At 48.2% G+C, this 21,586-nt stretch overlaps 1 protein-coding gene across 1 annotated transcript in view; it reads left to right on the forward strand.

The window, feature by feature from the left end:
• GFM1 (G elongation factor mitochondrial 1) overlaps window positions 1-21,586 on the forward strand; it is a 572,440-nt gene that overhangs the window by 455,238 nt on the left and 95,616 nt on the right. The window contains exon 17 of the mRNA XM_069618451.1: window positions 19,430-19,483. Coding sequence (XP_069474552.1) covers window positions 19,430-19,483 — 54 coding nt within the window. The remainder of the gene's footprint in view (window positions 1-19,429; window positions 19,484-21,586) is intronic.

Raw genomic sequence — 21,586 nt, forward strand, 5'->3', positions numbered from 1 at the left:
CGAGAACGTCGAGGGTGCCGACGGGGCTCCTGACCGCCCGTCGGACTCCCCTCAACCAGTGCCGCAAGACAACTCGGCGGCCATTTTGCTGGCTATACAGTCCTTACCGTCCTTATGCTCGGAGATAAGGACAAGACTGCCATTACCACCAACGGAGGAACCGCTCCCGACGGGGGACCCGGAGCCAGGCCCTTCTGGGAGCCCTCCACCTAAGAGAAGAAGGATTCATCCTCCACCTCCTTTTCAGCCATCGCGCCCTGTTCAGCCCTCCTCCCCGTCCACGACACGTGGGGATGATACGGGGACTGACACAGCCGCGACGGGTACAGACAACGAGGTTTACGACGAGGATCTCCCGTCGTCACCTCCCACCCGGGCTTCCCCGCCCGACGAAATTGGATTGTTTCACTCCATGATCGCCAGGGCATCCGAGCTTTTCCAGCTCTGCCCGGAAGAGAAGAAGGAAGGTTTCCTTTATCAAGGGCGCGAGGCCAAGAGGAAGACGGTCCTCGCTGTACCTCTACTGGACGATATTTGGGATGAGGGCCTCGCCCTCCTCAAGAACCCATCCACGACGCCGGCTAGAAGGGATCGGTATGAGAAGAAGTACCGGGTCCCGGACGCGGCCCCCTTGGGCCTTCGGGCACAGCCGACCCCGGACTCGGTTGTCTCTGCGGCGGCCAGGAAGAAAGCGGGGGAGGGGGCGCGGCCTCTACGTCTACCTCCCCGCCGGACGGCGAGGGAAAGAAATTAGATACGATGGGACGCAGAGTCATCTCGTCGGCAGCGAAGACGATTAAGGCGGCCAACGCCTTGGCTATCGTAGCCCGCTACGGCAGGGAGTTGTGGTACAAACTGGCCCCCCTGCTGGACTTCCTACCAGACGACAAGAGGGCGGAAGCCCTAGAGATCTTGCAGGAAGGAGAGGTGGTGTCGGACCACGCCATTACGATTGCGACGGACATCGCTGACACTGGACAACGCACACGCCTTGCCAGTTGGGCAACGGCGTGTGCCTTAGGCGGCGTGGATGGCTCAAGGCTACTGATTTCCGTCAGGACGTGCAAACCAGAGTCTTCGACGGAAAAAACCTGTTTGGGAAAACAGTGGACGATTCCCTTCAAGCCATCAAGGCGGACACGGAGACGGCCCGGGCTCTTGGGGTTCTCCAGCAACGGCGGCCGCCCTTTCGGAGCAGCGGAGGCAAACAGGGTGCCTCCAAAGGTTCCAGCGGCGGATTTTCCACCTACCGTCAAGCGGCCCGTTCGTCGTCACAGGAAGCTTACAGGGGACGAGGCAAGTCAGGCGGACCCCGCCGTCGTCGCCAAGGAGGACAAGGCGGCAAAGCCTCATCGAAGCAGGACTGAACCGGCCGTGGGGTCGGGCCCCCACCGAAGCACCCCGGTGGGAGGCCGGCTGGCGAGCTTCGTCGGCGTGTGGGAGTCCATCTCCACCGACCGTTGGGTGCTGGACGCCCTAGCTCAGGGTCACGCGCTCGAGTTTCTAAAGAGGTGCCCGCGCGTCCCCCCTGTGGCCAGGAAAGAACATCACGTCCCTCAACTTCTCTTGGAGAAGGCGATGCTCAAGAAGGGCGCCATCGAGCTCGTCCCAAAGAGGCTTCGGGGCTCCGGAGTTTACTCAAGATACTTGCTCGTGAAGAAGACGGGAGGATGGCGTCCCATCCTGGACCTAGGACGACTGAACAAATTCATCAAGGCACAGAAGTTCCGGATGGTCACCCTCCAACACGTCCTGGGTCAACTGGAGGAGGGCGATTTCCTGTCGTCGTTGGATTTGGAGGATGCCTACTTCCATATTCCCATCCTAAAGGGACACCGAAGTTTCTCAGGTTTGTGGTCCAAGGGCGTCACTACCAGTTCAGAGCCCTTCCCTTCGGATTGAGGTCGGCACCCAGGGTGTTCACCAAGTGCCTTGCACCGGTGGCGGCGCAGCTGCGCCGAGAGGGGATCCACTTCTACCCTTACCTGGAAGACTGGCTCATCCGAGCAAAGACGAAGGAGCTTGCCGTGGAGCACACGGCAAGGACCGTCCAACTACTCACGGACCTGGGATTCTCCATAAACTACGCCAAGTCCCACCTGGTGCCCGCGCAAGACGCACTGTTTCTGGGGGCGAAGCTCGACACAGTGTCGCTCCTGGCCTCTCCGTCGGAGGAAAGGACGAGGGCCATCTTGGGCAATGTGCAGCGGATGCTGGTTGCGGACGCGGCCAAGGTGAGGTCCATCAAGTCCCTCCTCGGAATGATGTCTTCTTGCATTTATCTCATCCGCCTGTGCAGGCTCCGGATGCGCCCGTTGCAGGAGTTCCTGGACGCGCGCTGGATCCAGACGACGGGCAGCTTCGAGGAGAAGATCACACTTGACGAGAGTTTCCGACGAGCGATCCGGTGGTGGGGCACCTGCGTGCATCTGACGGCGGGCATGGACTTCCAGACCCCCGGCCATCAGGAGACAGTGACCCCGGATGCCTCCCTGGAAGGGTGGGGAGCGCACACCGAAAATCTGCACGCGAGAGGCCTTTGGCTTCCGACAGAGAAGTCCCTCCATATCAACGTCCTGGAGCTCCGTGCAGTGTTTTGGGCCCTCGGGTCCTTTCTTCCGTCCCTCAAGGGCAAGGTGGTGAGGATCTTCACCGACAACACCACCACCATGTTCTAAATCAGGAAGCAGGGCGGAACCAGGTCCCCAGCCCTGTCCAAGGAGGCGCAGGATCTGTGGCATTGGGCCGTCGCCCAAGGGATGTTTCTGGTGCCGTTTCATCTGGCAGGGATAAAAAACACCATCGCCGACTCGCTCAGCAGAGAGCTGCGCTCGTGCCACGAGTGGGAACTACGACAGGATCTAGTGGACCGCCTCTTCTGACGGTGGGGCACACCCCAGATCGATCTGTTTGCGACGGCGACGAACTCCAAGTGCCTGAGGTTCGCCAGCATGTTTCCCCAGCCGAGGAGCATGGGCGATGCTTTCTCGTTCCCCTGGGAGGGCCTGTTTCTATACGCGTTCCCTCCATTGCCTTTGCTGATCCGGCTCATCAACCAGCTCAAGAGGTCACGGTGCAGGATGATCCTCGTCGCACCTGCGTGGCCGAGGCAGATATGGTTCCCGGACCTTCTGGACTTGTCAGCGTCCCCGTCAATCAAGCTGCCAGTGGATGCGGATCTTCTCTCCAGCGAAGGAGGCGCCATCCTCCATCACGACCCGAAGTCGCTGAACTTGCAGGCCTGGCTCCTGCAGCGTTAGAGTTTGGAGGATACGACATACCGGCCGACTGCAGAGAGGTTCTTGCAAAGGCCAGGGCGTCCTCAACTCTTAAATGCTATGGACACAAATGGAAGAGGTTCTCTGTCTGGTGCCACGCACAGAAGATTAACCCTCTACGGATTACGGCTCCCCAGGTACTGCCGTACCTTCAGACGCTGGCCAAGGCTGGACTGGTGCACGCGTCCATCAAGATTCATCTTGCTGCGATCTCCCGATACACCAGAACCACGGGGCGGACGTCTTTGTGGTCTCATCATCTGGTGAAAGAATTCATGAAGGGACTGTTCAGATCGTTCCCGCCGGTGAGGGCTCCGGCCCCGGCGTGGGAGCTCAACGTGGTGCTGACCAAGCTCATGGGACCTCCGTTCGAGCTTATGCACTCGGCTCCGTTGAAGTTCTTGTCATGGAAAACAGCGTTTCCTGTGGCCATCACCTCCGCACGAAGGGTGGGAGAGATCCAAGCCCTTTCCTGCAAGCCCCCGTACTTGACTTTTCACGACACGAGGGTAGTGCTCAGGACGCACCCCTCCTTCATGCCCAAGGTGCCGTCGGACTTCCACCTCAACGAACCCTTGGTGTTGCCTGTTTTCTTCCCGTCGCCTTCGTCGCTGGCCGAAAGGACTTTGCACTCGCTGCATGTGGCTAGAGCGCTGAAGTTTTACGTGGACCGCACGAAGTGTTTTCGGAAGACGTCACAACTTTTTGTGAACTTTGGACCTGTCAATCAGGGGAAGGCTCTCTCAAAGGCCTCCATTTCCAGATGGCTCTCCGGCTGTATCATGTACTGTCATTGGTTGGCAAACTGACCGCTGCCTGGCCGTCCGAGAGCCCATTCCACCAGAGCGATCGCAGCTACCACTGCGTTCCTATCTGGTGTGCCCTTGCTGGACATCTGCAGGGCTGCTACGTGGAGGTCGACGCACACCTTCACGAAATTCTACTGCGTCGATCAGGATTCCAGGGAGGAGTCCAGGGTCGGCCAAGCAGTGCTGCGCAATCTGTTCGCCTAAGGTGAGCCTAAGAATTGCTTAATGTTGAGTTTGATGTAATGCTTAATGTTGAGCCTTTGCCACCTCCCGTGGTTGTGCATGTGTGTACTGCTATGTATTCTTTATTCATGAGCATGTGAATCCATGCCAGACCCCATGCTGGAGAAGGAACAAGTTACTTACCTGTAACTGTTGTTCTCCAGCATGGGTCTGGCATGGATTCACATGCGAACCCTCCCGCCTACCCCTCTGCGGCTCTTCACTTGGTCATACTGCCACTTCATGTGCTACCAAATCTGAAGATGGCTGCCAGAGGCGGGGCTTAGGTAGAGGGCAATCATTGGCTGTGGTCAGTATGACGCAGAGATCAGTGATTGGTTACTACTACGAAAGACAGATCAGAAACGAAACTGATACTGATTTTTTCTTTACCGAGGATTCCCAGCCTGACGACGGGGAATATTCATGAGCATGTGAATCCATGCCAGACCCATGCTGGAGAACAACAGTTACAGGTAAGTAACTTGTTCCATGTCTTGGGTTGACAAAATAAAGCAAATGTTCTTTTTCCACAAAGTAGTATTTGAATAACCAGGGATTAGCTCCTTTCCACTTGATTTTCCAAGCTTTCCCAAACGTGTACAACAAAGAGTTCTCAGCGTCTCCCGTGAACTACCTTTCTGTGTTCATGGCGGGTGGATGTCTGGTTCTCTCTCCTGCCAAACACCCCCCAGGAAATGATATCAGATAGTCTCTTGCTGTTCGTAATTTCTAGACTGAACTTCACCTTATTCATGGACTTTCAAATGGGTGAGGGTCACAGACTTGCACTGATGTATTATACCAGCGTGGTGTACTATCCTGTCAATCATGGGAGTTTTTCTTGTCTTTGTCTGTCTCTGTTTCTCTCAGGGTCCCAGACCCTCTGATTCTCTGGCTCTTATTTGGTGGTGGGTTCCAGCCTTGCAATAATGTCTTTCGCCTGCTTGGTTTACTCTCCTGCCAAGCATACACCTGTTTCTTTCTCTCTCTGTTATTCTTGGGGTCCCAGACACTCTTATCTTGCACTCTGTAGTTGTTCCCCGATTCCTCCCGGACCTCGAGGACCTCTCGCTCTGCCCGCGTACCAGTTGCCATGGTTTGTGTCTTCCGAGCGGCAGTGTTCTGCTGGGAGGCTCTGGCAGTGTTTGGATACCTTTTCGGGACGGCAGCATTCTACCGGTTATTGTTTCCTTCTCAGACTGCGAATTTGGTTTCCAGCAGAGTGTGGGTATCTCCCCTTGCCGGCGGTTGCTTCGCCAGTCGCTGCTTCCTTCTCAAGCTGCAGTTTTGCTCTTCAGCAGCTCCCTGGACTTCAGGACACCCAGAGGGTTTATCGGGCAGCGGTCTGCGTAATGCCTACGTCCTGGACTACCTCTCTGCTTCTGTTTGCATCTGTGCCTGGAGTCTTGTGGTTCTTCCCCCTGCTTGTCGGGACAGCGTCTCCCTGGTTTCTTCCTCAGAGGATAGCTCTCTCCATGTTGGTTTCCCTCTGCTATTTTGTATTGCTTTTGACCAATCAAGTGCTGTGAGAGACTGGACCGTTCACTCCAGTACCCTGGAGTGATCTTCATACTTCTGGTCATCTTCTTCTTCGTAGTACTTGCATTAGAAGTATATGGAAAGCAAATTGTGTTTTTCGTTGGGTCTAACGTATTAGTTTGGCTGACTTTAGAACAGAAAATATTAAAAGGGGGACTTGCTGGCCTGTATTCTGTATGAAGTTCCCTTGTGGGAAACAATAGCCCTGGAACACAACGGGAATGGATGCCAAGAAATGTTTTTCTTTGAATGTTTTTCTCCCACTGATTTGAAGGAGAAATTATGCTTTAGTGAAATGGAAAAGGCAGCTTCTGTCTCTTTACCTGAGATTGAGCTCTGTATTTTCTCTAAAGCCTGAAGGAGGGTTTCTCTCCAAAGAGGAAGGGGATACTGAGGACCTTAAGGTGATGCCCAGTCTTAAAGATAAAGAAGAGGGTGAGGAGCAGCTAGTCCAGATGATCCGCACAACCTCTTGTGATGAATCCTGAGGTATCATCACTGCTTCAGAAGAGGGAGTGCCTTTTCATGAGGCTAGGGAGGTGAGGCTGCTACCTGATAATCCCTCTGGGGCGGTACTCAGCAGGATGATCGAATTTGGAGGGAGGACCCCATTGAGAGTAGTGTTTATCTCGGGAGAACGCAGTATCCCTATGCCCCTCCCACCTACCCTTCAATTCCACACTACCCAATGTCCCTATGTGTTTTTGCAATATATCTCAGGCAAGAACTACTGGGACGAGGAACGGGCCATGAGTAATGAACAACACTGACAAGAATGAATGCACGCAATCTAGCATTTGAAACAATCCTATTGGTCAGCTGTCATTCAAAGGCAGTGAAGGAAGAGAAGGATGCCGTCTTCGTTGTCGGCTCGGCATTGGAGCTGGGGAAAGTACCCAGGTACACGCAGGATAGCAAAGCAGAGAGGCAGACAGTGTCCCAGGGAGAGAGACACTCGCAGAAGGCCCGCAACGTAGAAGGCAGTCCGGAGAAGAGGAAACGTACCCATCAGTGACCGAGGCCACTGGAGTGCAAGGAAACCACTGGAGAACTGCAAAGGATATGATAAGTCATTTATAACGTGTGAGGTAAGCCCGGAGGCAGCGCAGGGGCTACTGGTCAAGTAGGAGCCTAGTTTCCATTATGTTCAGAGTGCGGCCAGGCAACAAGTTAGTACAGCAGACAAGTACGTCAGCAGGGGAGAGAGAAAGCAGAAGTGAAAAGGGAAAGCCTTGAGTTGCTTCCATAACCTGAGGTAGTCATGCTCATGTTTGAGAGAGGCAGGGATGCTGTTCCAGGGGGAGGCAACAGCCGACGAGGGAGATCTACCACCCACTCTCTGCCTGGAGAAACATTTGGCCCTCAGAGAGTTGGAGGTGGATGAGCGAAGTGCTTGAGAAGGAAAGTGTTTATAAAAAGAGAGAGTTGTGTTTAGTGTGGTCCTCGGCCCCAGAAAGCCTTGTGGACAATGCAGAGGGTCTTGAACTTGATCCTTGCAGCCACCGGGAGCCTGTGGAGAGATTTTAGGGCTGTAGAGATACGATCCCTAGGCTTGAGGCCAAGGACAAGTCTTGCAGTCCTGTACTGGATTCGTTGCAGAGGGCAAAGAGTAGAGGCAGGTAGATTTAGAAAGAGGCTGTTGCAGTAGACCAGCCTAGAGAGAACTAGTGCTCTGGAGACAATGAGTAGCTGGTAGTGGGACTTCTTGGATTGGTCCGAGATGTGGGAGAGAAGGAGAGGGTGGAGTCGAAGATAACACCAAGGTTTTTTGCCTCCAAGGAAGGCATAGGGAGAGGGCCCAAGGAGGAGAGTGAAAGCGAATCTCTGTCTTACTAGCTTTAAGGCAGAGATCGTTGGAGATGCACCATTCCTCAATCGCGGATAGACAGTCTGGAATGAGCGAGAGAGGAGAGGAGGCTGAAGGGAACCTGAAGGAGAGCTGGGTGTCATCTGCAGAACACTGAAAGTTAGAAGAGACAGTAGAGAGGAGGTGGGCCAGAGGTGCCAAGTAGACATTGAAAATCCAGGGTGAGAGCCCTGAGGAACACCACATGTGGAGAGAGAAGTGGTGGAGAGAACGGACCCAAGTTGGACTTGGGAGGGTCAGTCCAGGAGGAAGGAGGTCAACCAGGCCAGGGCCTGATCCATGATGCCCAGGATGTCAGAGAGGCGATTGATCAGCGTGGTGTGATTGACTATGTTGAAAGCAGAAGAAATATCGGAGAGGATAAGGACAGAAGCAAGGCTAGAGTTGAGATTAGTGAGCAGGTCTTCACGGGTGTTCAGGAGAGCAGGTTCAATACTTCTTTCTTCCCTGAAGCCAGACTGATGGTCATGAAGACAACCAACAGATTCAGTATGCAGATTAAGCTGGGTGATGGCCAGCTTTTCCAGGAGTGATAGAAATCGGGCGGTAGTTTACCGGAGAGGATGGATCGGCAGAGGGCTTTTTAAGGAGGGTGTGTAAAAGGAAGTGCTTAAGGGGGAGGGGAAAGTTCCAGTGGCAAAAGAGTGATTTCAGAAAATCGGCCAAGGCTGGGGTGGGGGTGTTAATGTAGTCCTTGATGACTCTGGAGGAGCAGGGGAGCACCTGCATGGATGACACTTTCATAGATCATACTTGTCTAGAAACATCGTCGGGAGTAAACACAGGGAATGAGGAGAAAGGAGGAGGAGGAGGAGGAGGAGGAGGAGGAAGAGCGGGAGAGGTGCTAAGAGAGTTAACGGGAGAGGAGGAGGAGGAGGAGGAGAGAGAGGACATGATGTCCTGAGTTTTAGTGGTGAAGTGAGAAGCCAGTGATGTGCAGAGGGCCTGGGAGGGGACAGTATAGGTGGAGACTGCAGTAGGATTTGCCAGCTCTTTGCAGATTTTAGAGTTTGGCCGTGTTATTGAGACACGCGGAAGACAGGGTAAGGTCCCGGTGAGCCAGAGAAGCTGCCAAAGCCCCTGGGATACCCACGAACAACCAGATGGTGACGGCCAAGGCCTGCCAGATATAGGGGTGGCTAGTCCCAGGGTTGCAGAGACCTGGAGAGTACTGAAGGGGGTCTGGGACCCACGCTGGGGAACCGCACCACAAACAGTAATAGAGGAATATTAATTTTGCATATACAAGTGGTACTCGCAGACTTTGGCAGGAGGGTAAACCAAGGCTGGGCGGGGGGTTTGAAGATAGAACTGAGAGAGAGAACTACAAGAGCAACCAAGTGAAGGGGATCTGGAACCCATGGTGGGGACTTACCCCCCAAACAGTGATTGAGAAGAATACAAAGCTTGCATGTACAAGTGAATTTCAGAGACCTTGGCAGGAGAGTAAACCAAGGCTGTGGGTGGAAGTGAAGACCAAGAGAGAAGACATTGAGAAGGGGAATGTGGAGTACCCTACTTGGCAGGAGAGTGGACCAAGGAGAGGGTATTGAGAAAAGGGTCAGGGAACCTTGGCACAGCTAGGTATAGAACACCAGGCTATTCTTTATTGTTGCAGTACCTGGGAGTCTGTTCTGCCCACCAAGGGTCTGGGGCCCTCAGGACGGCTTGGAAAAGATGTCAAGTCAATTTTTCTTTGTTGCACGGCCTGGGAGCAATGCCTGCTAAGTAAAGATATCTTTTATTTATTGAACATTTGTACGGCGCCTATACAGCAGAAAGTGTATCCAGGTGCCACAAGACAAAGGAAGGGTGGGGTGCATAGGAGAAAAACAACCATAACGGTCCTACTAGGCCTTGTGACATTCAGATTGTGCAAGTGCAGTATCTACAAGTGCAGAGGGAGGAGGAAGGGTCAAGGAAAAGGGATGGAATAGGAGGAGGGCGAAGGGGAGAAGTGCTGGAGGGGGGTGGTCCAGGTGGCTTGGCAAGTGCTAAGGGGTCTTCAGGTGCACTAGTGCCACAAGAGGCCATGCACAGGGAATAGTATGAGTGGGGGGAGTAGCAGCCTTGTAAGTTTAATCAGGGGACGCCCGAGGGGCAAGTGCTGGTAGGAGGGTGTGTAAAGGGGAGACTGGGTGAAGGAAGGCCTGGCCCCAGGAAGACTCGTATGGTACAAAGGCATCCAATCGTAGAGAAGGAGGAAACTAGCAGGGAAGGGGGAGAGAGGAGGAGGAAGTGAAAAGGAAGGTTTTGAGGAGCCTCCGAACTTGAGATCCGGCTCCAAATGGAGAGGGGCAGGGAGGCTGTTCCAGAGGGAGACTTATCCTGACCATTAAAGATAAAGAGACAATCTTGGATAAAGTGGAAAGACTCGGGGGGGGGGGGGGAGGGTGAAGGGAATCAACCCCTTGAGTCTTGTGGAACTTTTGCTTGCTTTTATACACCTTTTTGGAATTTTTGTTTTGAACCACAAGGCCGGGCTGCAGATCGGCAGTCAAAGAGACATATTTCTCTTTTTCACCTTATGTTGAGTTTATCTTGTGAATGATAGGTTAGGATTTAGACACAGGACGGCAAACTTTACTGTGGACATTCTGACACAGACTGTTTCATTAGCTAGTTTCATTGAGACAGGAAAACCCCTCTTAGAGGTAGGGTTAGTTAGGATTTCCTCCATCCCCCTGCTTTTGTTATTAATAAAAGTATTTGCAAATCAACATGCCACCCTTGTGTCCGACTCTTACTCCTACACCGCCACACTCCTTAGGTAATTCTCCAGGATCCCAAAAAGCGCCAAACCCTATTGAGATATCGGAAATCTGAAAATCTGGAGCTCAGCAGAGTTACATCTAAACCATAAAGAGGGTGAAGAACAATCTAGCCCAGAAAATACCATGTGTTACTCGGAGGGTTGTGAGATAACCACACGCTAGCCGAAGTAGAGTCACGAGAAATGTCACAAGGTAATGGTCGCCTTTTTCTTGAGGGAGAAGTCCAGGGTAAACCTATGTTACCCTATCTACCATTATTGCCCATTGAGGAACCTGCTTGTTATTCATGTAGGGAATTTGGCCATTTGACAACGTATAGCCCCCTAACCTTGAGTGTTCCTTCCACTTCCCTGTCACGACAAAGTATAAAGGTTCAGGCAGACTGAGTGGAAATTCCCCAACTATCCATTTCCTTTCCCTGATGTGCACAAATTATGTCCCAGGTTGTGAAGGGAAAAGTTACAGACCCACCTTGTCCAACAGATAACATAGACAATATTGAATCCCCCATTCTCTGGCCTTCCGCCAAAATGGTTTTTCGAAGGAACAAGAAGGGAACAAATAATTGATATACCTGGTGAACACCCTACATTACTTGGAGTCTGGTGCTTTCAAACAGCCAGAGGAAATAGAAACTCCAGTGCAGCCAAGGAATAGGGAACACTTGATTGATTCACTCCCTGTGGGAGGTGAGGGGAGCAGTACAATATCCTCCTGGGCACCATCTCCCTCACAGGGCTTTGCATGTTATTCATATAAAAATTTCAGCCACTCCACAAGGCATTGCCCATTACATTTAAGAGTTTCCTCAACATCTATACAAGTCCCTCAAAAGATCAAGGCAGTCAAAGCTGAAAGTTCTAGAATATTTTATTTGAATATCCTCTATGCCCAGGTCTCCACTGTAATGTCCACTCATTGGGAAAATAACACTGATAATTCTCTCCCTAAGGGAAAGAAAATAAGGAGAAAGGGCAAATGTAGTTACTTTTTATATGGAAAATCAAAACAACTATGGTGTACATGCTACTGTTCAAGGAAAAACAGTTTGGGGCAAACTAGATAGCGGGAGTAAAGGTTGCTCTATACTCCTGAAATCCCTCATAAGGTGGGAAAAGAAAACAGAAAAAGAGGTCTGCTGCATACATGAGCACACAGAAACCTATCCACAAACTCAAATATCTATAACCATCTCGGGAAGGAGCTATGGATCACAGCGACAGTAATTCCTAACTTACCGGCCCAAGGTCATAAGCAATACTGTGCCAGTTTAATCAATGGGTGTCCCACATTGCTTGTATAGAACTAAAGATAAAATCCATAGAGGATGGTAACCAAAGTCCGACCAAAAGAAACTCTTTTGTCAGAATTTGGGAAACACAGTCTGCACTCTTACAAGGGGAAAGTAATGTCTTTAGGGAAAGGGTATATGATGAATCATGGGATGACATCACTTCTCCCCAGGAGGGAACTGTCCCCTGGGAGAATAGGGTGGTGAGGTCTCTGCCAAATATTCCTCTTAGGGCGTGGAATAATCAAGACCTTATAAAGGAAGACTCCCCTCCTGGGGGATAAGGATTTCTGTTTCGGGATAGATCTCCCTAACCGTAATGGCAGTGTGAGGAGCCAGGAATGAGAGGCGAACACATAGGACTCATGTTTTGGGTTATAACCTTTTATTACATGAAAAAAGGGGTTGGCAAATGCCTCACTATCCCTAATCTAGGAGGTGTTTTCCTGCCTCGACCAAAAACAAATGGATCTGCCCTTTGTCACGATGTCCAAAGTATAAATATGTCCTGTGTCTGAAATCCCATTCTGGCCCTTGCACTCTAAAATAATTCTAAGATGTAAAGGCACAATGTCTCTGGTTCTCAAAGTGCACAAATGTTCATATCCAACAAAGGAATAAATCCAACCAAGTGTTGCAGGTTGTGAAGGAAAAAGTTCCAGACCCACCTTGTACAACAGATAACATAGAGAATCTCCCGCCAAAATGGTTTCTCAAAGGAACCAGAAGAGAACAAAGAATTGATAAACCTGGTGAACACCTTAGTTTACTTGGAGGAGTCTGGTGCTTGCAAACAGCCAGAGGAAATAGAAACACCAGAGCAGCCTAGGAATAGGGAACACTTGGTTGATTCACTACCTGTGGGAAATGCGAAGGGGGGAGTGGCGTGTTCTGGGGAATGGCTCCTTTACCCAGATTTCTCTTTATCACAACAAAAGTTCCAACAAAGAATCATTAAGTTCCTTATAACTCAAGAGGGCAACTCCCTCCTCTTGGCGTGTTCACAGTTCTGGAGAAATGGCTTCCTTCCTTAGGTATCCTCTTTACCACTTTGAAGACAGTTCAACAATCCTAAGTGCATATATCCTCCTCCGAGTTTCTCTTTCACGATATCACAATTTAAGTGCAGGTCCCAGACTCGCAGGTTACCTGGTATACTCCTTTACCTTTACTACAATTTACAAACTCAAGGGTATGGAACTTCCTTGAGATTCTCTTCTTTACTGAGGTTTGTTACATGCACTTGACTTGTCCTGGTATATTCTCCTGGCAGGGCTTTAACTTGATTCACAGTCTCTTTCAGCCTCTTGACTTTGCCTGATATGCTTCCCTGCCAGGACTTCTGTGCAATCTCTCAAATACTTGCTCTCAAACACTTGGCTTTTCCTGGGGTATTCCTCTGTCAGGAATTCTATGCAGTTTCTTAAATACTTGCTTTCCAAAGACTTGGTTTGTCCTGGTGTACTCTCCTGCCAGGACTTCTGTGCAGTCTCTAAATATTCGATTTGTAATTCCTTTCAAATACTCAGCTTTGCCTGCTATACTCTCCTGCCTGGACTTGCATGAAATTGCCTTTCTCTTCATCCATACAATGATATTTGCCAAATGTTGATTTATCGACTCTTGTTTGCAAAAGTCTTTTTCAATTTTCACTTTTCTGCTTTGGGTCTCTGCCCCTTTCACCAGACCATTCAAATATAAGGGGTTCTACTTCCTTATTTATGGGTTCAATGACCCGGTTGCAGTGGAACTCACATTAATGTTATTGTCTCTATAGGCTTCATTTTGCGTATCTCACTTTGCTTTCGTAACTTGGCATACACTTATAGGTAACCTAGTAACCCATTTGTCTTCCCTGGGCTTACCCGGGTACTCTGAAGTGTTCTCGTGCTTCTTTTCAAGTTGAGTCGGCGTGTGTCTGGTTAGCCGCTGCGCCTTTGCCTTCACCAAGTTTGCTGTGTGCGATCTCTGCTGCCTCGCAGCCTGAGGCGAGCTTACTCTAGCCCGGTTTCTCGCCGCATTGGGATTTGCTATCTCCCCGCTTCCTACGGCCAGCTTCTCTTCAGCATCTGGATCGACGTTCGCAGAGGCCACCGCACCACACAGGTTGTGCACTTCCTTACTTTGTCAGCTGTGGCAGATTTTAATTTCCCAGCTTGTTCGAACAATTTCCAACGACTAGACCATAACGTTGGTTTTCCAATCTGAGTTCTCTTCACTGCTCTACCCCTCTTTCTCGTATCAGTGGCCGACATACTATTGGGAGTAATCACTACTGCTCTCTGCCTCTTCCTTGTCTCAGTTGCTGGTACATTGCATCTTGGAACATATTGAGGAATGCCTGAAGTAGGTCTGGGAAGTGGTTGAGTGAGGGTGTTACTGTAGGCCATCTTGGCCTCAGGAAGGACAGGAACATCCCTGAAAGGGAAGGGGGTATGTAACCTCCTTCAAAGATGGTGTATCATCCCTCTGGGGTCACCACCTCCATGTGATCCTCCCTCATATAGCTGCCCCAGGGTCAGGATCACGTAGCGGCTGCGTCCCCAGGCCACATGAGGAGAGACTGCCCCAGGGAAAGGAGTGATGACATCATCAGATTCATCACAGCTGTGAGAACATAAAATCTCTATGCCCTGTAGGGACTGACACTTACAATTGGGCACTATCATCCTGCTCCTTGTCTTCTTCATGCTAACTCTGATATCATCAGCCCCAATATTCCAGATAATCTTGATTCCTATGCGGGAAGTACTGAGAAGAAGAAGAATGCTAAAGGAGTCTTGAGGAATACCTACCTGACAGGTACTGGGAAGAGGTGGCCCAGAGGAAGCATGAAGATTGCATCCTTGAACCAAAAGATTGTTCCGCTGGGGAGGACCCAGCAACTCAGCATTAAAAGTAAGACAGGGCTTGACAACAGAAAGAGCAGCAATGCTGAGTGCTGGCAACCCCGGGCATTTCAAACCGGGAGAGTAGACCGCTGGCAGCAAAAGAAGTGGGAGGATGTTGAAAGCAGACCGCAGATGTCCTCAGTAGGCCGACAGAGGACGGACCTAGTAAGAAGCGGGAGACTGGGAGACGGTGACAAGTCCTCAAGGAGGTGCACTGGGCGGTCCAGCAACAGTGCCGACAAAGGCTCCCCAGGAGACGGAAAGAACCAAAGCAAAGCCATTGAGCTTGAAGGAGGAAACCAAGCACACGTTTGCAGGGAATGCCAAGACTCCAGGAAGAACCATTAATGTGCCCCGACTCACAACAAGGTAACGGGAGTCACAAGAGACTCGGTATGGCGCTTGGGGGGGGTGGGGGGGGGAGGGGTGCATGAACTGTAACCTGAGTAGGAAAATCTTCAGGAGTAATCTCCCTCATGTCAGTACTTGCGATACGAGTACGAATTTTGGACAGATCATCGGGAGTAATCTCTCTTGTCTCAGCACTTGTCCATAGAGTGGGAAGCTTGGGCAAGTCATCAGGAGTAATCTTCGTCATGCCAGTACTTGCCCCAAGAGTAAGAAGTTTGGGAAAGTATCAGAAGTAATCTCCCTCGTCTCAGTACTTTGCCCACATGCAAACTAAGTGTGACAGATAAAAGAAGCATTGGGAGGGATCTCCCTCGTCTCAGTAATTGTTGTAAAGCTGACTAAAGCATCAATAGTGATCTCCCTTGTCTCAGTAATTGTTGCAACGCCTTCCAAGGCATTGTGGGAGTGATCTCCCTCATCTCAGTAATTCTGGCAAAGGTAACCAAAGACTTGGGACTAATCTCCCTCATCACAATAGTTATGGTAACAGTAAGCAAAGAGAAGTAAGCCTTGTGAACAATCTACCTCATCTTAGAAATCCTCACAAAATTGATCCAAAAGCTGTTGAACAACGGAAAGTAGAATATTGGGGGACATTTAAATTAACTCTGGAAGATGCCTGGAGAGAAGTAAAGCTTAAAAAAAAACATTAAAAAAACACTGTCACCAAAAGCCAAGTAAACAAGGAGAAGAGTAATTCTCCTGGCTTCCGAGTACAACTTTGTTGATTCAGAAACTAGGGCAACAGTTGCCAATCATATTGTCAAGAAGCCTAACCAGCAGACTAGGAGAAGGGAGTAATTCTCCTGGTATTCTACATTGTTGTGGAACATGAACTCTTAGTTAAGACATTTAAAACGCATCCACTAAAGTGGATATCCGTTTACCAGGAGAAGGGAGTCATTCTCTTGGTGTTCTTTGTTTTTTTAATGTTTTGTGTATATAGTGGTAGAGCTAGAGTTAGGTAGTTTTAGACAGAGGACAGGACTTTTTGATTTGGACAACCATCCTGACGACAAGCACCTGAGTTTCCTCAATTAGGTAGGGAATATTTTTTGGAATAGGGAGGATAAGGCCTTTTTCTTATTGTTTAATAAAGAAGTGTTCATATCATGCCACCCCTTTGTCCAACACCTTCCTCAAGTACAGCACAGGGGTCATTGCCTCTTTTCAGAGAAACAATGAGACTGTGGTTTAGGGCTCTGGAGAATGTGTCTCCAGGGTGGTTCAGAGAAACAATGAGACTGTGGTTTAGGGCTCTGGAGAATGTGTCTCCAGGGTGGTCCATCTTGCTGTAATGGAGAATGTCGTACCAAAAGCGTTGAACAGACAGACTTTGGTCTCCCATGAGTGGGAACTCTTCCAGGACATTCTGGAGATCTTCTCTTTTTGAGGGACTCCTCAAGTAGATCTCTTGACTTCCAGTGTGAACAGGAAGTGTAAGCTGTCCTGCTCCAGAGAATATCAGTGACAGCAAGTCCTGGGGAATGCACTGTCGATCAAACTGGACTTCGATCTTCTCTATGCATTCCTGCTGATTTGTCATTCAGCTAGTTCTCGGGAGATTGCAGCCATTCCGGTCCACCTTGATTCTGAGCACTCCGAACTGGGCCCGGAGAACTTGGTACCTGGAGCTTATCGACCTATCCATCTGCTCTCCCCGTTGCCTTCAGGCGAGGGTGGACCTGTTCTCCAGTTTGGGGAGGTGTGCTCTCCATCTGAGCATCTGTAGCCTGAATCGTCAAGCTTTGCCCGTGGGAGGCTGAGATATTCGGAATGGGAGTTAATTGACGACATCCTGGACATGCTCCCTTTTTCTCAAAGTCTGGCCAACATATTCTCGTCGTGGTGTCAAGATAGGGGTCTAGACACTATTATCTGTCCTACTTCTCCTATACTGAATTTCCTGATTTCTTTGGCTCGGATGAGCCTGCAGGTTAGCATTGTGAAGGGGAACCTGGCTACCATTTCGGACTTTAAGGAGATCTTTTTTCACGATTCACACTGTTATGCAGTTTTTGCTGGGTTTGTGCAACCAGTTTCCCTCAGGCCAGTTTGTTGCTGCTGGGTGAGACTTGAATTTAGTTCTGACTTTACTTGTGGGAGCTTTGTTTGAGCCGCTGGATTCAGATTTCTTAAATTTGCTGTTCTTAAGGCGATTTTCCTGGTGGACATGACTTCTGAGAGACTGGTGAGTGAGCTTCAATACTCATCTGTTAAACCACCCTACTTGGTGTGTTCTAAGGAGTAGGTTTTTAGAGTGAGGCTGTCCTTCCTACCCAAAGTAGTGCCACAGTTTGATCTCTCTGTGGATTTGTCTTTTTGTGTGTTCCTACTGCTTCACCCTTCTAAGATGGAAGAATGTTTCCATCAACTTAACCCAGTGTGGGCACTCAGCTACTACGTCTCTCGGATTAGGGATTTGAGACAAGACGACTAGCTTTGTGGCATTTGTTGGAGCTTGTGCTGCCAGGGGTGTGACTAAACAAACCCTTTCAAGGTGCACTTTGGAATGCTATGATCTGTCTTGGAAGGATGCGTCTGATGGTCTCAGGCCTCACTCGACAAGAGGCCTGGCTATGTCAGGCGGTTGGGTGGCCTTCACTGCACACATTTTCCAAACATTATTGCCGGGATTCCTTATCGGGCATGACATTCGCTATTGTCAAACAGCCCTACAGAGGTTTCTGCTGAACGTGGTGGTTTCCTCTTCCCGCTTTCCCTTGTTTTCCCGTCCTGCTGTCGGAGGCAGGGTGAGGACAGAATCAATTAGAAGACCAAATTACTTACCTAATGGTAATGTTATTTCTTATGCATGTCCCTTCCTGGGATCCCTCGGAACCTTCCTAACCTGCCCCTTTTGGTGAATAGCTCCCATAGGACACCATTCAGGGATATTTTGCAGAATTACCACCGGCGAAATTGCTGAATGATAAGTCTGTGGGATATTTGGAGGAAATATTGAGGATTTACCTTCATCATCAGTACATCTTCCACTTTTCCTGCAAAAATCAACGAAATTGCCACTAGGTAAGTCCACCAGTGGTAATTCTTGTAATTTGGCGATGCAGGAAAAGCCACATTTTTCCCTCACCACCAACCTCATAATGAGACTCATTGTGTTCTCTTTGGTCCTTCAGCTGCTGAGCACTAGGGGAAAAAGGTGGGACTGAGATCATGGGGTGCTACAGCGAGATATGTACTGGCCCTGACATGCCCAGCATGAGGTGCACTTTGAGGCCAGGTAGAGCCTGAAACGCGCATTGAAACACTTGTGTATAGGTGCGTTATAAATGCCATATCATATATCATACGCTCCCGGGTAGCGGAAACAAATTCAGAGTACAGCTGGCACTGCAGATAGAATATCAAAGCTGAGAAATCTATGGGAGGAACATCCATCAGAAAGAACATTGTACAGATTCAGGCAATGTGTTCTTATAGCACATGAATGCAGAGTTCCAAGATTCATGTGCAAGTGTAATTCTACTACATCTTTAGTTAATTTCGAAAATACATGTTTTTCATAGATTAAGTCCATCGTGACTTGTTTCATTTGTATTTGTATTTTGTTTATTTCATGTCACCAGAGCATAACCAAAGGTGCTAATGACAGACTTAAAGGTGTTTTAGCCTGTCTCAACACCTTTTTATTTCTTCCAGTGTATTTTTGTGGTTTTTGAAATATACAGCGGCATGGCACGGGAATTCCGTGTATGCCTCCCTTTTCTCTGCACCCCCCCAAAACCATTTGGTTTTATGTCAGCATGGTATTTCATACTGGCGTAACATCAATCGATTCCTATGGAATTAGTTGTCTATTTACACCACCAAAGAAAAAGTGGATTACATAAGAATCCATTGTAAGTGCTGCGTGTAACGTAAGTGGTAGATGGCATTTGCTGAATTTGCTCTGAGAAGGCGTATAGGCGACTCTGCCTGCTTTATAAACATGGTTTTTGCACTTGGTGCCAATGATTAACATTTCACAGAAAGGGCCTGTTTGCACATAAGTTATTTTTACCTGAGAGGTAAACCTTCCCTAAAAAAATAGCTCACCGAATAGGATTGCATGTTGATTTAATATTTTTTATTAGTTATTTTGAAATTCAAGCTGCTTACATAACCGTGTCTGTAGAACTAAGGAGTTTAATACTTGGTCATGTCGTCAATTAACCAAAAACTTATTGAAATGCACAATATTTTCTGTAGGTTCAGGGTAACTAAGTAAATGTCATTGAACTTTGTTCCTAATAAAAATGTATTTAATGAACGAGAACATAAGTGTTGATTATTTACTTATGAAAATATTGTATAATTAACACAAATGTGTTTTACTTTTAGGTTCCATTGAATGATATGTTTGGTTACGCGACAGAACTTAGATCATCTACAGAGGTAAACTTGCGTGTGATGTAAAGTGCATTTTTGTTTAACGAAATTGCTATACTCCCTTGTGTATAAGCAGTTGATACATACTCCAATTTGATGCCCTACTCTTTATTAGGTGCCACAAATAGTTTGATCATATGGCTCACATTGTTCTTCCATTTCCAAATCCAGTTCTTTAACACCCCTTCATAGAAGAACATTCCTTGTATCCTCACCTTTCAGCATTACTGCATTGTACAGCAAGAGCAGGAGCCGTGGTAGTTAGTAGCACCAAGAAAAAGCTTTTCAGAATTCATGTAGTAAAAACACGTATGTAGTCAATCATGCCACGCATACACCTCTAGTGATGTAAATATAGCATTATTTTTCATTGTGTTAAATTGTCCTAAACAATGCTGTCCTACTTGTCACAAATACTATGTAAATTGGTCGTTTTTCAAGTTGCAGAGATGGGATGTTGAAAATGTTAAAGATGGTTAATATCATGACTGCAGGATTGGGTTCATTATATTTTGCCCCAATAGTCATGTCCAATTCAAAACGTGATATATTTTTATTGCCTAATCCCATTCACTGTACAGCCATGAAAACCACATTTAATCTGACAAATTAGAAAACGATAAGATTAAAATGCTTCATGTAGTGGCCTTTTATAAGGAGATAGCCACTTTGTATCGCGTCCACAAGTAGGGGAATGGAAATTCGATCTTTCAGGGGTTTTGAAACCATTCAGATCTGTTAAGTCCAAGGGAAGGGGCGGCATTAAGAGCGTTATACAAGATAGGAACTTGAAATGATACATAGGTCGAATAGATGCTACAAAGCATGAAGAGTATAAGGTTTGAGAACTAAAGTGCATTAAGGACAGGGCAAAAATTAAGCAAGATTTGGTACTTTGAATGCAAGGTAGAGGTTGTGGGGAAAGGAATAGAGTGATTAAAAGAAGGAAGTGGAAACCAAATAATGTAGAGGAAGTGCAAGTGGATTGGCTCATATTCTAGGTCCAGAAAAAAATAATGTAGTCCATGATGCAGAGTGATCAGGGTTCCAGTCCAAAGGATTTCCTGAAGAGGAAAGTTTTCAGTCTTTTGTTGAAGTGCAGGTGATTTTCCACAGATCTATGGACACGGTGATAAACATCTCTCCAGACTAACACTTTCATGCTAGACCTTAGAAAATTATATGGAAGACGATGGGCCAGATTTTATGGATTTGTAACCTCTCTCCAATTTTCCAAAGTAAGCTTCATTCCCATTATGCCTTAGACCAAGCTTTTGAATGCAGAGCCACATTGCCTGTTCCAAAACCCATGCATTGTTATACCTCATACAGGGTCAAACTTGTGAAATTCATAAAGCCTGGCGACAAGGACAAGTTGTTTGTTGTCAAGGACACTACGGTGGTCGTGATAAGTAATGGTAAAACAGGCAGTATTCCAGAATACCACCTGTTTCGCACTATTTTTGGTTTAGAAACACAAATGAAATAAAAACATCTTGCTTGTAAGTGGACGTATTATTATTAACACTTCCAATGACTATACTGCCCCATGCATCCCTAATGGATTCCAACAGGGGGAATAAGGTATCCAGCGATTTTACCCAAAACATTTTATTCAAATCATTTTTTACCGAAGCAACTTCACCAAAAAAATTACAATTTATTTCAACAACAAAAATTATACTTGGGGGGGGGGGGGGGGGAGGGTTTAAAACAGGTGGACAGGGTTTTGGGGTGGGGAAGGGCTTAAAAACATAGGGAAACGGGGGGGCTTGGCTGGGTGAGCCCCCCACCCAATAAAAACATGTTTTTGGTAAAATCACAGAACCGCGGAATAACTTTAGAGTCTGCAGGACTCAAAATAAATTGCTGAAGCACGGGGACTGCCGATGGTAACAGTAATTGAGTTTGGCAGTTCTTTGAATTCATAACAACATACCAAGTTTTATTAAATATGTTGTCTGCAGAACAATGAAGTAGTAGGAACATTGTTTTTTATTTTGTTTTAATTTTCAGTTGAAGTTCTTTTTTGGAACTGTTGTATAATTGTGGTTGAGAGCATCATGGCTACCAAGTGTGTATGAATGACTCGGGTGCATGGCTAAAGCT

The sequence above is a fragment of the Ambystoma mexicanum genome, chromosome 10 (genome assembly GCF_040938575.1).
Source record: "Ambystoma mexicanum isolate Mex_15411 chromosome 10, UKY_AmexF1_1, whole genome shotgun sequence".
Classification (NCBI taxonomy): Eukaryota; Metazoa; Chordata; class Amphibia; order Caudata; family Ambystomatidae; genus Ambystoma; species Ambystoma mexicanum.